Source organism: Amblyomma americanum, chromosome 3 (assembly GCF_052857255.1).
Source record: "Amblyomma americanum isolate KBUSLIRL-KWMA chromosome 3, ASM5285725v1, whole genome shotgun sequence".
NCBI classification, from domain to species: domain Eukaryota; kingdom Metazoa; phylum Arthropoda; class Arachnida; order Ixodida; family Ixodidae; genus Amblyomma; species Amblyomma americanum.
Genome location: NC_135499.1, coordinates 195,359,871 through 195,379,731, shown reverse-complemented (window position 1 = coordinate 195,379,731; position 19,861 = coordinate 195,359,871). Strand labels below are relative to the sequence as shown.

Genomic DNA, 19,861 nt, shown 5'->3' with positions numbered 1-19,861 from the left:
AACCTTTTGCTGAAGCATTTCTAGCTCACGTTCTTCTTACTTCCGTTTCCTCTGCACCTCGGTCCATGATTCCAAAATATCGTCGCGCCTCGCCTACGCCCTACTTTTCAATGGCCGCGATGTACTCGGGCTTTCTCATGGCTTTTGTCACCTCCGCGCCTAAATCTTCTGCTAAGAGCATTAATTCGGGCTTCACAATCGCACCGAGATCAATCTTGCTGCGACCGAAATTTTTTCGAGGAAAAAAATCTGGTTGATTTCCACCCACTGCCCCTTCTACTCAATGACAGTCTACTTTAATATTTTCAGCTATTCGATGAACAAAATAGACGTTTCAGACGCTCACCGATAGCCGCCGCGGAACCAGGCGTCGTCGATCCCACCGTTGCCACCAGCTGTTACGTTTCTGGCCGATTCGACGACCAAGCGGCGACACTAAGCTTATCAAGAGTGCTTTTATTCCGTCTCGGCAGCCGGGCAGAAAAAGCACACGAAGTGCTTCGCCGTGGCGCTTACACTGCCCTCGATATCAGGGTTTTTCATACGCGTCATCATGGGCAAGAGAACACAGCAAGACGGTCTGCGTGACAGAGGGTGTAACAGAACAGAAGGGGTGACAGAACAACATAACAGCATGCTCAACAGGAGCTCTGCCGAGAAAACTGAGAGGGGGGTGGGGGGTGGAGCGAGAGGAGATGAGTTTATTTTCGAGGGGTGGGGCGGACACGACCCTAATAGGACCCTTCTTGAATACGTGCCTGTGTCCACGCATACGAATGCATGAATGCAAGTAAACTAACGAGCTGAAATTGCCTCCAAAGCAAGTCATTTCATTTAAGCTTAAGTTTTTACGAAATTCCTAATATGAAACATTTTCTTGAATGACTTTTCGCGCCACGGTTATAGGGTATAGCTCCGACTTCTCTAAGTGGCACCCTTCCAATGTTTCTGCGTTGCCTTGCGCTTTGCGTAATGAGCTGTCACTGTAAAAAAATAGTCTAGAGATTACATCAGGATTTAATTTACACAGCAACAACGCAAGAGCGATTAATCCCGTAAGTAATTAAATTTTTATTAAAGGGTTATTACTCTTGAGACTTCAGAGAAGCATGGCAATTTTCAGTTCCCAATTTGCCGAGCGTGGGAGGGGTCTCCTGTGGGAGGCAATTCTTACCGCGGTGGCTTTCTTGGAAAAAACCATTTTTTTCCCGCTCTGAACAAGGCGTGCTAATCCCAAAGTGCCCGCGGCAAGAGCACAGGATCTGATCAGCTCGCGCCTGGCAGCTGATCACCCGCTACGCGGACATCCGTGATTTTGCGTTCTTTATCAAAAGTGCATAAAAAATGATAAAGATACTTCCGGAAATTGCGCCACTTCGGCGTCTCCTAATGATCTGCTACTTCCTGGCCACCAAAATTTCCTCAATATTCGAGAAAAAAAGTCAACCTTTGTGAAAGAATAAAATTTTGATGATACTAAAAGTAATCTCGCTCGCGGTTAGTGGCCGCCAGCAATCCTGATTCAATTTCACAAAGGAAGTAGCAGAGTTTAAAAAAAAATGAGACACCTGGCTGCGTGAAACCATTTTACGTGGAACATATTGCGTATGACGTTGTGGCTAAATAGAGCTATGCTCGGACAGGAATATTCCTTAACACACCTCTACTTGCAATTACCGGGTGTCAAGCCAACAGCAAAAAAGGCTCATGCTCTCCACATTTGCATAGCGGCAGAGGGGTAGGAGGCTGTGGTTGTCGTGCTGCAGTTTCTGTAAACTGATGACTGCCCTGTATAAGCGCTGCGTAAGACTTTTTCTATGGCGTGCAAATTAATTTCCGTTCTTTCAAAAGCACGTTTCTCAATCTTGCTAACTGACCGACACCCACAGGGGATGATTTTTTTTTAGTGACTCTAGGGATGATCATTCTTCCACTGAGGCACTGTTAATAAAGTAGTGCACGCACACGAACGCGTGCCGCAGTGTACCGCGGAGTTGTGCACGCCTAATTAAGGAAAAAATATATAATATATAAACAGCACTGGTATTTGTTCCTACAGTACACAGACGCCGGCCGTAACAGCACAGTTTGTGAACGATACACAGGCTGAAGGGGCTTGCGTGGATTTGCATGTATTGATGTTACATCGACTTCCCCGCAAGTAGTGCATGCATTCAAACACGACCGATGCAACTAAAACTCGAACAAGAGGGTGGGAAGGTATTAGCAATATTAAATCTGTGCGTCGATAATTATCACTTCTACAGTGCAATGACCGTTGTCAAAAGCAATAACCGGCCCCCTTTTCGTTTCTGTTCCTTCAGCTGATTTTTTTTATCTGTTTTCGTTCTAGTAGCCCCGTTCGAATTTCATTTGTTCAATACACTATGGCAATAGAATGATTCAGACGTAGAAGTCTTTTGCGCTTAATCACTTATTTATTATTGTGAGGCACTGGGCACCCACTGCTCCACCCTCTATTGGTGGGGGAATAAAATTGCAACGTTAATTATAAAAGCCAAAGAATAAAATAATTCACGAAAGCAATCAAGTAACCTCATCTTCGAAATAATATGAACTGAACGTGACATTTGAAGCTGGCTGATTTTACATCAAACGGAAAGTTGTGTAATTATTTGGGCGTATTAGCACGCGTTGCCTGGCAGAGGTTAGGAGCCGTTTCTACATGCGACTGTCGCATCGACTGACTTGCGCAGAATCGCGTCATGTTTTCTTGGAGTGATAGCATTTAGACAGCGGAGGTGTCCCCTGCTCTTCCTCCTACTTTAGATAAGCTCGCGATAAAAAGACACCGGTGAAAACAGTTTTGTACACCGCGATAAACCTCATAGTGGTCGGCGCAATGCATTGCATAGAGTTGTGTGAAAAGTATCACCCAGAAATAGGATTATTATCTTCTTCAGAGAACTTGCTCATGGGCAAGTTGGCTTCAGCTCATTCTTGATTTGATTCATTCTGATTGTTGTCTGCCTTCGCATTTTGTCCTATTTTAGCACTTTAAAAATCAAGAATTTTTCTTCTTAATTCGATACAAACTTAGTGACATGTTATCTGCTCGAAGTACCTGCTCACGTATCATTTGAAAGATGGTTTGCTTTGTTCTTCCGAATTAAATTGCTGCACATTCTTTAACACACCCTATTTTATATTTTTATCATGCGCTCGTATATTTAATGAGCGCCCACCTTTTTTGTGTTTATCTAATTTTCAGATATTTACGGTTATAAGAAATCGTTCGATTCGCAGTTCATTCTTGACGATGAAACTTAATCCTCGATGATGTCGCTCTCGCAACCAGTTGGAGTCTTCACGCATAAATCAAGTGACAGTCATTCAGCGCTCAAATGCAGACTAGAAACCATTAATCATTCTTCCTGCTAAAATTTCTCCGCGCACCAAGGTTTCACACAAAGAACCTTCGAGAAGAAGGTTATTTGATTTTTATTTGTATTTATTCTTGGCTAGCGTGGATTTCATCGGAAGCCATTGTGCGACAAACAACCTGTTTCTTTTTCTAACAACAAAACAGTTATTAAGGGCTGACGGTTGTAGAGTCTTTGTCAAAAGTCTTAAGGCCAAAGACTTTTCGCTTCAACCCCATAAGAGAGCAATTACGTCACTATTAAAGACCGAATGACTTTGAAATACTAGCAGCAGGTTTCTTCTTTCGACAGAGAAGCTTCCTGCTTGACTTGTGTTTTGTACGATCCGTGACACGGAGCATTCTAGGAACATTCATTTTGCTTGAGCTGAACGCTGTGGCCCTAAGACTTTTGACCAAGGCTATACATCGACGGCACATTTTTAAGTTTTCATAAGGTAGCTGAAAATTATATCGAGAATTTCATTGTATAATGCGTGTGAAACTTATCACTGGCCCTAACATACGTGCATTCATTCAATTTATTTTTGTGAGCCAGAAATCAATGCGTAGGCTATAATTCCTTGGGTTTTACCGCACAAGGGACTTTACCGCACAAAACGGGATTTCGGTCGCTCGCGGATAGATTGACCGTCGAGAGAGGGTTAAGATATCTACGGTCGGCCACAAAGCATCCCTCTGGCCGTACACTAAGTAGGCCAGAGCCAGACCCCTTCCCGAGAGCGACTCCCATACAACGACGTATCCCCCACGGCAGGGGCTGCTCTTGTACCTGTTTAAGTCATATCCTGTCCGGGCCCTCCCAGTGAGCGTGGCGGGATGGTCTACTTCCACCTCGTTTGTCATGTGTTGGTCCAATACACGTACTTCGGATAGGCGTCGTGCTCTTCCGTGTTGCGCATGCCAGCCACTCGCAGCAGCGTCCTCGACTTCCGGTACTTCCTTCGTGCCGCGCTTAAAGCGGGAATCCAATTTTCCCAACTTTATATTAAGCGTCTTGGTCTTTAACGCCGGCCCTGGTTGTTCAAGTCTGGACCTGCTGCCTACACTCTTAACAACAACAACAACAAAAAAAACAAAAAACGGCGAAATATAAATGAATGGCTTGTCCTCTTGCGCACAACCAAAATAAGTTTTTATTTTGTTCAGATATATGGAGTATTTTGTTTACTCCCCTGTGCAAGGCAGGTGCTTAGAAGTACAAGGAAGTAAAGTCTTTACTGCTCACGAAAATGGCGCCATGTTTGTTCATCCTCCTTCAGGCTTATTCTTACTGCAGTGCCGGTGGTGGAAACAAACACGGAGCTGCGGGCACAGCCAACAGCCCAGCTTGGGAAACTGCGCTGCTCTAATGTGACCGTCGCTAGCGAGGTGGCGGCGTAGGCGGCAGGAGTCGTCTGCTTCTCGTCTGCTTGTGCTTTGCGAAGTCAATTGGTTGCCTGTTATCGTAGATGAGAAATCTAACCTTGCAGTCAGTACGTCAACACTAAAAAGACGTCTCAGAGAAGTTTTCATTCTAATCCACCACGCTTGGTTAACTAAAAACCAGAGAGAGTAAGTTGAAAATGAGGACACCGCCGAAAGCAATCTAGCATGGCAATGTTTGCTTTCATTTTCACGTCTTTGAAGCTTGCGTTCTTAATTTTATTGACGAACAATGTAGCCACATCAGCTTTATAAAGAGCTCGGTGTTGAAAATCTGCTCCATCGCATTTCTATATTGATGCAGCATACTATAGTCTGCTTCAACGTATCGCGCGAACTGCACCGAAAAAAGTTGCGAGAATGAGGTCTGAGTGGAAGCTCTAGCTGTGTGGCGACGCTAACAAAAGGAGATAAAACCCTTCCGTTCGTATTCGCGACTACAGTGAGAGAGGTTGTGTCATGAAGCATGCAAATATAAGTCTGCAGCCATGTGTGCACAGAAATGTTAAAAATTCCTTGTAGCCAACGGCAGTGAGTCATTTCGAGAAAGTTTTTTTGTTTTTATTCACTGATGCCACCCCTAAATGTACTGTACATGTGGAATGGTTTCAAGGATACAGTTTTACCGGGAGCGAAGTCTGCTCATGTATCTTCGGTATCTTTTGCGGGATTCGTCAACGAATATACTGAGTGCCTGCTGCGTATTTAGCGTGCAGTGCTAAGTGTTCTTAGTGGCGCCTTCTAAGCGTCGAACTAATAGAAAAAAACATAGCTGTTAAAGTAATTATCTTTCCAAAGTATACAGGAATTTGTTTATTTTCATCTGGAACACCAAAAAAAGCTGCTCCCCGCCGCTTTAAGAGATCAGGCTGGATCAGTTGCTCACGTCACCTTCTCTATGTTGTTGCAGGTCTCTGCAGTGTTCCAGGCTGCGCGTACACAAGAACCTTGTGGCGTCATTGATCGTTCACTCTATCCTCCTGGCTGTCATCTCCTTTCCTGCTGTTCTGGGTCCTCGTTGGACGACCTACAGCGATGTGGTGAGAAACTCAGTCTTCCGATAACCCTATCCTGCACAGCGCTCTCATGCAGCCATCATTCCAAAAAGGTTCCAGTAGAACTCGAACATACGCTTTCACTAGAAAGAAAAAAAGTGCATGTAGTGGCTTCCTGGGTTTCCTATCTCGCTGTGTCATTAATATCACTGCAATTAATGAGTCAGATCACGTGTGCTTGCATTGCATTTTTGTCGGTGAGTTGGGGGCATAACTGCGTACGGGATTGCTCTATTAATTGATTATTTTATATATATCTTTATTTCCTGACAAATCACGGCGGGATCGTTGTTGTGTTTGCCTGCATTCGGGATACAGCATTTGTTCATCCCACGCCACAAAACAGGCCAATTAACACGACAGCGTTAAAGTCCTGTTCAGCGGCAACCCCGGCGTTGTCGGCGCGTCATGAAAAACAGGTGGCCCATCTGTGTAGGTGGCCACCTAGCTCATGTGACTTGGTGACATCATCACAACTTGCCCACCATGGCAGGTGGCAACCTGCCGAACGGATTGTGAGCAAACTGCCCACTGTGAAAGGTGGCACTTAAATTGGTGTTTTAAACGAAAGGGGAAAAATACAGAATGTAGGAACTGGATTAATTCAATGCATTAAAAGAAACAGATTGTAGCACTTCATAGAAATAGAAAAAGGCAAACCCGGAAGGAGTCGCTCTATGATAAGCCAAGAGGCACCATCCTGCTCTTTGAAGCTAGGTCAGCGTTTCTTAGAACGCGAAGCTACAGAAGGAAATTTAACCAAGAAGATCACACTTGTGCAATGTGTGGTAAATTTCTAGAAGCAATTGAACAGCATATACCAGAATGTGGCAGTATGCATCTGGATGCCAATGCAGGTACAGTCACTCTCCCTGAGGCCGTAGGGTTATGAGATAACAAAGGTCACGGGAATGAATCTGTGGCAGCAGTTAACAAAAAGTGAAAAGTGGTTGATCAAAACAGGGAGGTGACGTAAGGTTACAAGTTTAAAGTAAAAAATGTAATAAAAAATGAAGAAACTATAGCTAACAGCAACTTGGGTCTCACAACTCCCACCGGTGGCTGTGTTTGAAACAGCCGCCTGCCGGTGCAGAAGCGCATCGCTTAACCGTTGCACTACTGCGCCAGTAGTGGTATGAGGACTCCCAGCGATCTACGGGCGTAAAGTAGAGAATGACCGATTTCGCATATATGGGAATGTAGACAGAACCTAGGCGATAGAAAAGGAATACCAGGGTGAGAGCGATCTGTAATGCAATCACACTGCACTCTTAAGCGTAGGTTAAGCGTAATGCGATAGTGAAGGAAATAGCAGTGTCCGTGTCTGGGAAGTGATACGCTAGAAGGACCCCAGACCGCTGAATAGACTCATAAGCGCCATCGCGTCATACCGTTAAGGCGGAGCTTGTGTCCCCTGAAGCTTTTTCGCTTATAATTTCGGCGTGCGCGTACTGAGCGTACGAAGAATGACCTTCGGTTGAAGCGAGAGGGGAAAGAGGGTGGGGATAGAAGGCAGTAAGGTGTTTTTTTTTCCTTTTAAACGACTGTAAGAGGCAGAGAGAAGGCACTTTATTCAGCAAGTCTATGTGAATGTCGTGTTGTTTCTGATTTTGGTTCAAGCAAAGAAAACACAAGAGTGATGACTAGAGTGCTCTTTGCTATGAAAGAAAAAAAAAAGGGGGGGGGGAGGTCGAAACACAGCTCTACATTTTCGCTTCAGTGTATTCGCTCAGGGTACTGAGGGAGAGAGATTCTATATGTTGTTATGACAACGCGTGTTCTACCTTAACCCATATAGGGGGTGCATTTTATTATCGCACTTTTCTGATGAATGATTATTTACTAATAGACTATACGGGCAAAAATGGATTAAAGCATGCTTGCGGGGAAAGCAGTTCACACCAGTATAGCGAAGCATTGACTCTATCTCAGAATTCATGAAGTGCCTTGAGCGAACGGCAATATTACTTTGTAGTCGTGCTTCTTCGCGGCAGCTGATAAGCTGAGATGAGAAGGAAGTTCGTCCAACGGCTGCTTTTTCGGTGTTTTCTTATAATGTTTTCTTAGTATTTGTCGTTCTTCAAACGTTTAGTAATCTTCCATTTCATGCCTCAAGCCCATGGTGTAAGAAATATTCTTACACAGTGCTCAAGCCTTGGGGGCAAGATAGCGAGAGAGGAAAAAATGTTTTTCAGGGCCGACGCCTTTGAATTATGCTTGGTCGGCGCCGAGGTGGGAGATGGTGCTTGCTTGCCCATCTACTTTATTATTGTTTTTTTTTTGCAATCGGTGATTAGGCCTCGAGTGCTCCCTCTGGGACGTGGCGACCTCGAGAGCACGCCTGATGAATCGTTTGCACGGCATCTGCAGACATCGTGCGCGCCTAGGTCATTAAACTGCGGCCTTAAAACAGCTGAATTCCGCGGTAATGAACAAAGACTGAAATAATTTATGCCTCGCGGCTAAGAACCCATTCGATCGACTGGTCGCGCATTAACCACATCACTTGTTTTAATCTTATGTTAATCGGTTTTGAGGTCGCGTCATCTGCTGGCGAGCAATAAAACGAAACGGCAAGGCGATCGAATATAGAATTTTATTAATAAATAGTAAGGGCTTAATTCTCTGGTGCTATAGTTGAATTCCCAGCAGTTCTGCCGGCGGTTCTATCGTGCGATGATAATTTATGTTCTTGCTATCACGCCTTCCATCCCTTTAGACTTCTGGCATCTTGCTGTGCTGCGGTGTGGATTGCTCTAACTACAAAAAGCAGGGCCCACAAGAGACTTTTTTCGACAGCATGAAATTTTGCGTGGCGAATAACGTGTGAAAAAAAAACCTTTTCGAAAAAAAAGACAAGACATTTCGTACTGCGCCCTGCCAAGACGGGAACGAAATTTCCCGCTTGATTACCATTCTGACGACTAAGACAGGGGGAAACTAATATGATGGTGGGGGCACGTTCTGGAGTCCGCGGGACGCTTCCATTTCAAGCCATGCTTTTGAACGTCTGGAACATACTACTGACGCAAACTGAAAAGAGACGAGGACTTTAATCCTTTTTCCAGGGGCAAAGCTGACAGATGGGACGTTTGGAAGGCCTTATGTGAAATACGTTTCATTGGCCGAAACTGCGACCAGAAATAAATCACCAAGTTAGTTGTGGGAGAATCGACATGGGCTGTGGCCATCCAGCGAGTTGAATTTCGCAATCGTCATGCTTGGCGGCTCGTTGCCACGGCAACAAAGTTTGGAGGTAATTTGTTTTTTTTTTATTTATTTACAACGTTATGAAAGAAGAAATCTGTGCTTGATAGCACCGTAGGATACTTCTTTTCACTTAGGGGGCTAGTAATTATGAAAAAAGCACAACATCACTACAACGCAGAAAACACTACACAGCACAGAGAAGACATTTTATTTTGTTAAATCTACAGCTCTCGATACAGAAGACGAAGATTTCCATTCCGTCAAGCTCAGAGGCCTTCAGAAAGCTCGTCGAACCGCAAAAAGGTAATATCCTCGTGTGCTCCTACATCGAGAGCAAAACAAGAACCAGCAACCAGGACAGCAGCGCTCTTGACTACAAAGCGGCAGCCATTGTATTTTGTAATCTGACCCCGTTTTGTACTGCGCGTGCCACAGGCCTCCACACGCACCACTTAGCTCGAAATTGCAAGGACCTACTTTGAAGAAGAAATAACATCGCAATTTATGGGGGTCAATTCATGTATGGTCGACTCCTTTCGTAAGCCTCGCCTGTCTTGTGATTCGCTTTTCTACGGCTCTCCAGGAATGTAAGGAATGCAATTTTCTGCGAATTTGAGATGCTAGGAAAAGAGAGCTTTGCATTCGCTTTGTACGAAAACATTGTGGAGGTCGGAAAAGTTTGGTATAGTGTTGTTGTGTACAAACAGCTTCGCTACTTGTTAGAACAACTTGCTTTCATTATTTATACTTTCTGCTGACAAAGTACGTCGCTAGCCTAAAGCTGGCTGAATACACGCGATTACACGTCCGTATCCGGATCTCGCTTCCAAGCTTGGGATCATGCGAATAAAAGCGTTCAAAATTGTATGGTTATGTATTGGTTATTTTGTCGCAAACTCCACCGATTTTCATTTCTTCATCTCTCCCCTTGTTTCCCTGCTAGGATAACAACCTTGGAGGACCCATTGGCCAGTTAATTTCTGCCTGATGTGTCAGCAGCATGTTCGCCATTAACAACAATAGCAACAACAACAAAAAACGCTGCGAACATAACAATATCTTGTTTTCGCGTTTATTTATCTACAATATATCCCTGAGGGCCTCTGTACGAGGGTATTACATAGGTGGGTCCTTACAAAAATGGTCTATAGACAGTCTATGGAGTTCTTATGGGCTATATTGCCTTCCTAGAGATATTGTTTTGGTCTATTCATTGCCTATAGACTGTAGAATGCCTACTAACAGTGTATAGCTATAAATATATCGATTGTCTATAGACTGTCTATAGGATTTGTATTGCCTTTAGCCTGCTCTCTAGGGTTTTTCTTTAGAGTCTATATACTGTCTAAATAAATTTTTGTAATGGGGGGAACTCAAATACATACTTGAAGAATGCAGCGCAACCACACAAAATAAAACTAATATCTAATACAGCAGAAACACGAAATATAGCTATATTTCACTTAAACAAACCACGAAGAATACAAAATAAATATGTGCAGGGGGTATATGCACCAAATTTAGAAATTCAAAAGATACGTGATACACCGAATAGTATAATGCACATAACATAACAATATGCAAAACAAAATCAGCTATCATCGTTTTGTCGGGGAAAATTTGAAATGATTTTAGGTCAACTTCAGTAGCAATGTGTGATGACAGCTTATTCCAGTGTATGATAGTGCAAGGAATGAATGAGCTTGCTTAAGTAGATGAACGACACATTATGCGTTTTACTTTGTTATCATGGTCACGGCGAGGGAAGACTGCAGATGCTGGCATAAATAATTCATCATGGAAGTTGGAATGATGATGAAGTTTATGAAATATAGTTAGGCGAGCGAAGTTGCGTCGACGTAATAGTGTCTGTAAAGCCCGGAATACATGGAGCGTTTTTGAGGCGATTTTCGCCCGACGGCGCAGATTTGACGCCCGGCGTCAAGAAAAACGCCCGCCGCCGCCGATCAGGAACGGCTAGATTTTGACTCGGCGTGCGCGCGTCAGACGCTACCGGAAGTGCCTGCCAGACTCACTTCCGTCTGTATTCGGCGGCAGCGGCCAGCCGTCTCAGCGTCCCTTGAGCACTTCGTGCGCGTTATTCAACCTCCTCCTTTCTTACTTGCCAGATGGGGTGCACCTAGAATTTTCTCTTTATTTTCTGCTTGTCTTCTATGTCCCTCATCTTCATGAGCAATAATCTTTTCTTTAACAACAGAAGACGCCGATGTGCCCCCATGGACACTGGCCTTGGTCACAAGAATAGAAGCGGCGTGTTCTCCCTCGCAGTTATCTCCCTGCTTGCCGTCCGCTCGAAGTAAATGAAAACTCTTTTCAAAACTGGTTTTCAGCAACGAGAGCCACAAGCAATGCCCAGAACGAAGCTCACATATAGTGTCTGCCCAATCCGCACCGCCATTTCGTCGCACAGGGTCACCAGACGAAACAGTTCTGGCCAACTCTCTCCGCTGAACATCCACAAAAATATCGAGACAATACTAAACATACCTGAAAATGTGCATAGACATAACTGTAGGATATTTATTGCCTAATTTAATAATTATAACACAAGCAAACAACATATAAGCATTGATCGTTCATTTAGTGGTGGCCAAAACATTTTTGCCTTGTCTGGCCACACCGCGGCGGCGTTCGCCGCTCGTACGCCTCATGTAGCCTGGCCAGCGTCCCTCCGGCGCGTTTTTTTTGTCTACGCGCGATAATCGCAGGAGAAAAACGCCCCACGTAGCCCCCGCTTAACTCGGCACTCTGTTTCATTGTTGTGACACTGCTGAAGGGTGAACAGTCTGAAAATATGAAGTGAACAGCACGGTTTTGCAGAGATTCGATGTTGATGATGGCATATTCTTGTCAGGATCCCATGTGGCGGACGCGTACTCAATTTGAGGGTGGATCAGTGTGACATAAACAAGCTTTTTCAGAGTGTAAAGGTGCGTGCTTGCGGTTACGCCTAGCAAGAACGAGTGCGCAGTTAGCTTATGCTAATTAAGTCGATGCTAATATAGTAATGCCAATTTAATTAAGAGCAGATGAACTCCAAGATACTTTTAAATTATCGTAAGTGCTTTGCAAGCACTATTAAGGACGTAGGCTGTAGGAATTCGAATGGAGCAGTTAATTAACGACATCAGCTTTGTTTTAGATGCATTTAGTGACATAAACCAGGAGGAGCACCAAACGGTCACCGCATCCAGATCAGTCTGAAGGGCATGGCGTTCGGTGCCATTATTAACTCTTCGGTATGTAACGCACCCATCAGTGAACAATCTAGTTCAAGATGAGACACGCTTGGGCAGATCATTAGAAAAAACCTAAAAACTCAGAGGACCAAGTACGCTGCCCTGGGGGACTCCAGATGTTGCGGTGAGAGAAGAAGTTACGGCCGTGACCCGGATGTTTACAGCACCAGACAAAACAAAAATGGCGGTGGTTTAGCTCTGGTGAAACCTGGAGTGACGCGATAGCTACATCTGGCCGAGTGGAACTCGCTCACTCGAATTGCGAAGTCAGTCTTTCGCCGCTCCGTTTCGCAGGGCGTTCCTTCTTCATCTTCGTCTCACTTGACACGGCGCATGCGCACAGCTGTTTGTTGCAGCTGTTGCATGCCGCGCAGCAGACGGCAGCAGCTGCTCCGCACCACGTGACCAACCCACGTGATCAACCACGTGACCAACCCACGTGATCAACCACGTGACCAACCACGTGGCCAACGGCGCCGCCACGGAGATCAAGGGGTGTCATGCTGAAAGGTCGAAGAGGTGGCGTGGTGTAGCTATCGCAACAGAAAAAAAAGAAAGAAATTGACACGTGTCTTCTTGTATGATTTATCTGTCTTAATTAACCAAAAAAAACATCCCTTCTGCTCAGCATATTTATAAATAAGTGCGTTGATTCTACCACCAACGTTGCACAATCACCAGAGCAACCAATCACAACAGCGGCTCTGTAAAAGTCATCTCAGGAAATAATAATCGTGGTTGCCATTTTACCGTTTGCTAGCATAACTTATGCAGTGGTAGGCCCATGAAAAAGAATTGTTAATCTCTCCTAAAGAAGAATTGATCGGTTGCCATTTTATCGTTTGCTAGCATACCTTATGGAGTGGTAGGCCCACGAAAAAGAATTGTTAATCTCTCCTATAGAAGAATTGATCGGTACACTGTCGTAAGGTGTATGCACTGTAAAAAAAATTGAAAATTTGTTTTTAGGAAAGGAAATGACGCAGTAATTGTCTCACATATCTCGGTGGACACCCGCACTGCGCCGTAAGGGAAGGGATAAAGGAGGAAGTGAAAGAGGTACCGTAGTGGAGGTCAACTGAATAATTTCGACCACCATGGGTATCTTTAGCGTGCACTGACTGCGCAGTAGATGGGCGTCTAGCATTTCGCCTCCATAGAAATGCGATCGCCGTGGCCGGGACCGAACCCATGTCTCTCGGGTCGGCAGCCGAGCGCCATAACCACTGAGCCAGTACGGCTGCTTCCAGGAAAAGGCAAAATGTGTTGCGATGAAGGAAAGCGCAACCAAACTAAAACCTGGCCCTAGATTCTAATCATTATTCGGCGCAAATGACTCGGCGGTCACATTTAATGTCTTTACCAAAGTTATCGGACATAACTACAGCCGAATCAGCTGCTAGAAACTCCACTTCTGACGAGAGAAACTTTGGAAATGTTCCCCCATTCACCGATATTATTCCACTCCGGTGTTATACGTATACTAATTATATTACTAATTTTATACTATTAGGTTTTAATTTGATCTATATCTTTGTTCCAACTCCTCTGCCAAACTTGTGTACTTTACTCATATATCTCTGATGGGAGGTCCGCGAGACAGTTTTACTTTGGGACCTTTCACTGTACTATTTTTTATGAAACTCATGATTCATTCGCATTTAGTTTTAATAAACCTTCAACCTCAATATATCTGTACTGCAGGCAGCGGTTCTGCATTGATCGCCTCCATTCCTACCCGCAAACTCACATTTGCCTGAAAGGGGGTAATTTCAGAAGTGCTTTCACGCTCCGCAGCGACATTGTCCATGCGGACTATATTTCAGATACGTTAGGACTGTCGTCGCTGCTCTATTTGGTAACCAGACGTTGACACGTGCGATGTCTGTGCAAACAACACAATCCGGGGAGCTTGTAAAAGACCACGTTCAACGTTTAGCGTTGGCGATGTAGGCGTCCTTACTATCAAACCGGAGCCGCTTATCTCACGCAGGTGAACTTCAACATGATAGATAGATAAAGAGGAGGAGGGAAAGGCAGGGATGCTAACCAGAAAGGGGTTCCGGTTGGCTACCCTGCACTGGGGAAGAGGGATTAGGGGACTAAAAGGAGGAAGAGAGATGGGGAAAAAGGCATAACACACACACACGCACAACTTCAGCATGTCTCACTGTTTACGTCTACGGGTCCAGTATGATCACGTCCGACGCGTTATTCAACGTTATCAGTTTCCGCCGTAAGATGCTGGGATTCGATTTTTTTTTGTTTTTGTAGTAAATTACCGGAGGTCACGGCCAAAAGAAAAGATAAACCACTATGCATCTTTTTTCCGCAATAGCTATGTGATCAGACGACACTAGCTACAGCCACATGAAATATTTTTTTTTCATTTAGTTTTTCAGCGCCTCCTTGCGGTGAGGTGAGGAATTTATTGCAGGCGCGAGCGGACTCGCATTTTGCTGCTCGTGTGCTGCGGTTTGGAGGTCGAGACAGAGGGGAAGATTGAATTTCCTAAACTCTGGCGTTCGTCGCCGGCGCACCGAACGACCAGGCTTCCCGAGCTGAACGTGTGTCAGAAATTAGGTCGCTTTAAGTGTCCCCCAGTGCTTTTCTATGGTTTTCACGCATATTTAAGCCGAGCTCTCGTCTAAGCCCGCTTGTTTTGCCACATTATACGGAAGCGTAACTTCTGACTGGAGAGCCACTGAGCGGGGGACAGACGAGGCTCGCTGGACCTCAGCAAAGCGGTGCTGCTGCTTATGTGTCGAGCGCTCGTTTTTTTTTTCTCTTTCTATTTCTACGGCAGGTCTCTAGGGCAGGCTGATGCGTGGAAAGAGCGTCGAGCATTACCCGCGTCTTTAATCAGAGTGCCGGCGTGAATGCCTGGCTTTTGTGTGATACGGGCTAGACGGGCGGCCTATTTTCTACCCTTTTGACCCTTTGCCTTTGTTGGTTTCTACCGATGTCCTGCCCTGTCACTGAATACAGGCGACACCGGTGGCAAGTAATTACTTGGGAACGCGAATGGCATTGGCCCTGTTACGCAGCGCGGGTGAACGTCCCGAACCCCTGCCGTTAAACTTGCTTTTCTCATCGCCTCTTGCAGTGTGCGCGACTTTGCGCGAAATTGCCCCTTCCATGAACGTTGCAGCGCTTTGAATGTGCTCTGTAGGAACTATAGAAAGTTACAGAGTTCCCCGTCCAGGGTAGCAAACAGATTATTCTTCCGGTTAGCCTCCCCGCCTTTCTTCCTCCTCCTCCTCCTCCTCCTCCTCCTCCTCCTCCTCCTCCTCCTCCTCCTCCTCCTCCTCCTCCTCCTCCTCCTCCTCCTCCTCCTCCTCCACCTGCTCCTCCTCCTCCTGTAGATTTTCGAAACGCTCAGCGCACAGTGCTTTAAAGAAAAAGAAAGGAAACTAAAGCACATGTTCTCAGCTGCGGGCGAGATTTGATAGAACACAATCTCTATATTTGAGGATTGCGCCGTATTGAATTTCTCGCTCGGACCTTGCAAGACCGTCGCCTCCTAACAATATGAGGACGGAGGTGTCATCTTACTGCAAAAAACATTGATCAACAACTGATTTTTATGCTGGTTAAAAAGAGAAACCCTTGTCTTGCGCAAACTAACCGGGTGATATAAAGAATACAAGTTCACAGATTACAAGGAAACAAATAAGAAAGTAAACCTTACCGCTTACAATACGTCTGCTGTATATAACGTGCACGGCTCCTCTAGCAAGCATGAAACATTTGCAATGTAAAATAAAAGAATCCGTTGGTTCTGACCTTTTCGGTACAATTTTGGGCTAATGACCTAACCCATTTCTAGACCGTCGAACTTACGTAAGTATATAGCCAATCTGTTTCTTCGCGTTTCAGGTTTTAGGGAGCATAGTGGGAATAAGGTGAAAGGGGTGATGCTCATTTTTCTAGCTTGTGGGTAGCACTACCTACGCAGAACACACAATATTCAGCGGCCGATGCCTCGAGACAATCCCACGAATCGTGTTTGTTCTTTGTGAATATGTGAGTCCGGCACTGGCTGAGGAAGAAAAACAAGATTTCCTTTTGACATGTTGCGTGCATTGTGACGAGACCAAGGTACGTATTTGGGATTTACTCGTGTATAAGATGCCTCCTTGCGTAACATGTGTGCGATGAAATGAGAAGGACTAGGGGAGGGCTCTTTGAGGGATATATAATTTACCGGAAGTGGATGTGCGCTTGTTTACGCCACCAGTTTGTCCAGGAGGCTCTTGGCACAACAGGTTCAAGCTGTGAATGAAACGAAAACATGAAGAGGAGAGACAGAAAGTGACCAATAAAAAATATCAAGCGCTGTGATTGCGCCCACATTGCCTCCTCGGTATTTATGCACGCTTGCACACACTCTCTCTTTTCAGCTTTTGTTCTTTTGAATTTCTCGATGCACTTCGCAAAAATTTTTCTTGCTTGGCATATAAGAAGAGATCCACTTATGTGTCTTTGGAATCGACCAGAGATCGAATGATTTATGTAAGGAAGAGCTGCGAGCTACGTAATCGCGATGAAGATTACCAAGAATAAAACTAAACGAACGAAAAACCAATAGAAAAAAGGGTATACCGCTCTTTACGTATACGGCTTGCTTAAAATAGTGAACGCTCTTTATCTTGGCTGCTGTGGAGTGTCTTTGAACATTAGGTTTTTGATTGAGCCCCATGTTTTTTTTTTTCGGAAGGGCAATTCCAACTGTTGTACTTATTCATGACATTCTTATGTTGTTATAGTTTTGTCCCAAATTTTTGGTACTGAGTGTTCGATACGTGCGCTGCTGTGGCTTTTTCTTGCTGAAAAAAAAATCCCATTGGAGGAAAACTGGAAAACTGGAAATAATCGTCCCAAGCCGCGTTGCGTTTATGACCTGAACCGCCTTCTTTTTGTCTCATTTTTTGTCAGGAAACAATAATTTTTCTTTGGCACATTTCGATCATCCATGTTTTTTCTGTATGCGAAACGGTACTTCATTGAAACCGCTTGTAGCACACTAATATCTAGGTGAATCAAAACACGCGTGGGGTCCTATAGCCGATTAGCAGAGCTTGGTAGCGAATTACCTATGCAGGCACAGCCTGGAACACTGTTACATTTACTATCATGCTAATGTATTCCCTATAAGGACAAAGAATGAATGAATGAATGAATGAATGAATGAATGAATGAATGAATGAATGAATGAATGAATGAATGAATGAATGAATGAATGAATGAATGAATGAATGGACTGCCGCGCAGGACTGGCTGTGCAAGAGCGTGCTCTCTCTCAAGCTGTACGCGGCCATGGCGTCCATCAACTGGATGTTCGTCGAAGGCCTGCTGCTGCACTCTCGCATTGCCGTCTGCGTGTTCCAGCAGGACGCGCCCTTCAAGCTCTACTACGTCATCGGATGGGGTGAGCACCCGACGCTATCTGCCGCGGTTTTATGGGCAACATATGTTTCACTGGCATTACGCTGCTAGCGCATAAGCTGTTCAAATTGGGTTGAAAATAGCGAATTATTACGAAGCGCTTGAAATTAAAACCAGTCTCCAATACCTAATCGCACGCCGAGATTGAATGAAATGCCAGGTTTGCAATGAGCTCCAAACATATACAAAAGCAAGGGACGTCACCTGGTGCCACCATCTGCATTTGGCGGCACTACCAAAGAAGCGGGCTGTCTAATTCTTTCGTGATGTTTCCGTCGAAGCTCATTATTGCTGATATGTTCCTTCCGAAATTGTTTCACCCTGCTAGCACGCATGTTATCTCGTCTAAACAAAATAACTGTATCCATTCCTCAGCATTTCTCAGCGCAACTTGCTTAAAAAAAGCGCGGTGCTCGGAGAAATACTGCTCAGCCAGCACGTTAACCGGATTATAATGAATAGGCACTTGCTAGATGCAATCAGCATCGGTTTCTGGCTTCAGGCCGAAAGCGTTTCATTTCACGATATCCGACCCAAATGTGCCTTGGAAGATGCAGACGCGCTGTAATTCCTGCACCGGCAGCATCTTTACAAACTCGCTTCGAGCAAATCGCGATCCAGTTTCTGCAACCTTGTCGTGTTGCCACCCGCATGTCACTACGCCAAGAACAGAACTGCGCCAGTCGCACGGTGAGGCATGGGGGAACCATACAGAATTTTGGTTTGTTCGAGGCTTCTTATGCAAGTCGTGCCCCGCAGCGGCCTAAATGATACCGCTGTGTAGATAAATTTGAGTTCAGTGCCTATACTAATCGCAAGTGATAATTTAGGCGTGTGCGCTGTCAGCAAGGCTACATAGTCGCTTTATCGCACCTTCAACTGCAAACTTAGCACGAATTCGTGGTCTGACATCAGCGCCACGGAACGTTGACGGCTTGGTTCGAGACCATGGTGCGCAATTTGTTTACGGTGGCTGGTCTCGGTGCCAGCGTGGTCTCAGCATGGTCTCAGCATGAGAGCATGGTCTCGGACCCAGCGTTCAACGGCTCTCAGCACTAATGCCAGTACATGCTCTGCAACAACAAAGCGAATTCTGCGAACGGCTACTATCCCTTGCCTTAACTATTTTAAATCAGCTCTCGCCACCACGAGGCAGAATAGTTACATGAATAGTCACATGAATAGTTAGAATGAAAAAGTTACGCTGTGCATTTCCTTTTCCTTTTTATTTCTTTTATTTTATCTTTTCCGCACCACTCTTCTTTCGTCTTTATCTCCCAAATTCTCTTCGCCATGGAGAGTAGCTTGGCAGTGATTTTCAAACGCCGACTAAATTGTCTGCTTTTCTATTAAGCGGTTTCTCTCTGTAGGACGTGGGGTTAGTGAAAAGAGTGGTACGAAATGATTGTTTTCTTTGTGTGCGCAGGGTTGCCGGCACTGTGCGTGCTTGCCTGGAGCCTGGTAATGGAGTCGCGCATGCGCAGTCACTGCTGGCGAGGCTACGGCAACTCGGTTTTTGTCTGGATCATCAGCGGACCCATGATGGTAGCCCTCTTGGTGAGTTCGTGTTCGGCGCAGTTGGGATAATATCGAGTGAAGTTTGTATGAAATGGATGCAAGTAGTTAAAAAAAAACAAAAAAAGTGAGACGGTTAAGTTTGTGGCCTGACACGAAAAAAATTCGTGGGACGCTTAAGCTTCTCCTTAACGTTACGACGCAATAGTTTGAATGGGTCCCTTCGGCGGCCTGGGGTCCTCTTTGCACATCACTTCGCCGACACGGACACTGTTCTTAATTTAATTTTATTTTACTTTGTTTTCATTTTATTTTGTGTTAATTTGTATATTTATATTTTTTTTTTACCATAAGGAGCGCATGCCCTCCATTCAAACCAAGTCGAGCAAACGTTCCTCAGTGGTTGAGACGTAGCGCGCCTGGCTCGCGACCGAAGGGGCAGTGGTTCAGTCCCGGTTCGACCATTTTTATTTTTCAGCGCGATTGCTTTTGTTTCGTCAGAGGCATTACGTAAGGTTGATGGTATGACGTCACGACCCTGTAGA

The 19,861-nt window shown here is 45.1% G+C and overlaps 1 protein-coding gene across 1 annotated transcript in view; it reads left to right on the top strand.

The window, feature by feature from the left end:
• The window catches only part of LOC144125787 (corticotropin-releasing factor receptor 1-like), a 175,200-nt gene that overhangs the window by 122,399 nt on the left and 32,940 nt on the right, over nucleotides 1-19,861 (top strand). The window contains exons 5-7 of the mRNA XM_077659494.1: nucleotides 5,739-5,868; nucleotides 17,628-17,784; nucleotides 19,228-19,358. Of these exons, the coding sequence (XP_077515620.1) occupies nucleotides 5,739-5,868; nucleotides 17,628-17,784; nucleotides 19,228-19,358 (418 nt within the window). The remainder of the gene's footprint in view (nucleotides 1-5,738; nucleotides 5,869-17,627; nucleotides 17,785-19,227; nucleotides 19,359-19,861) is intronic.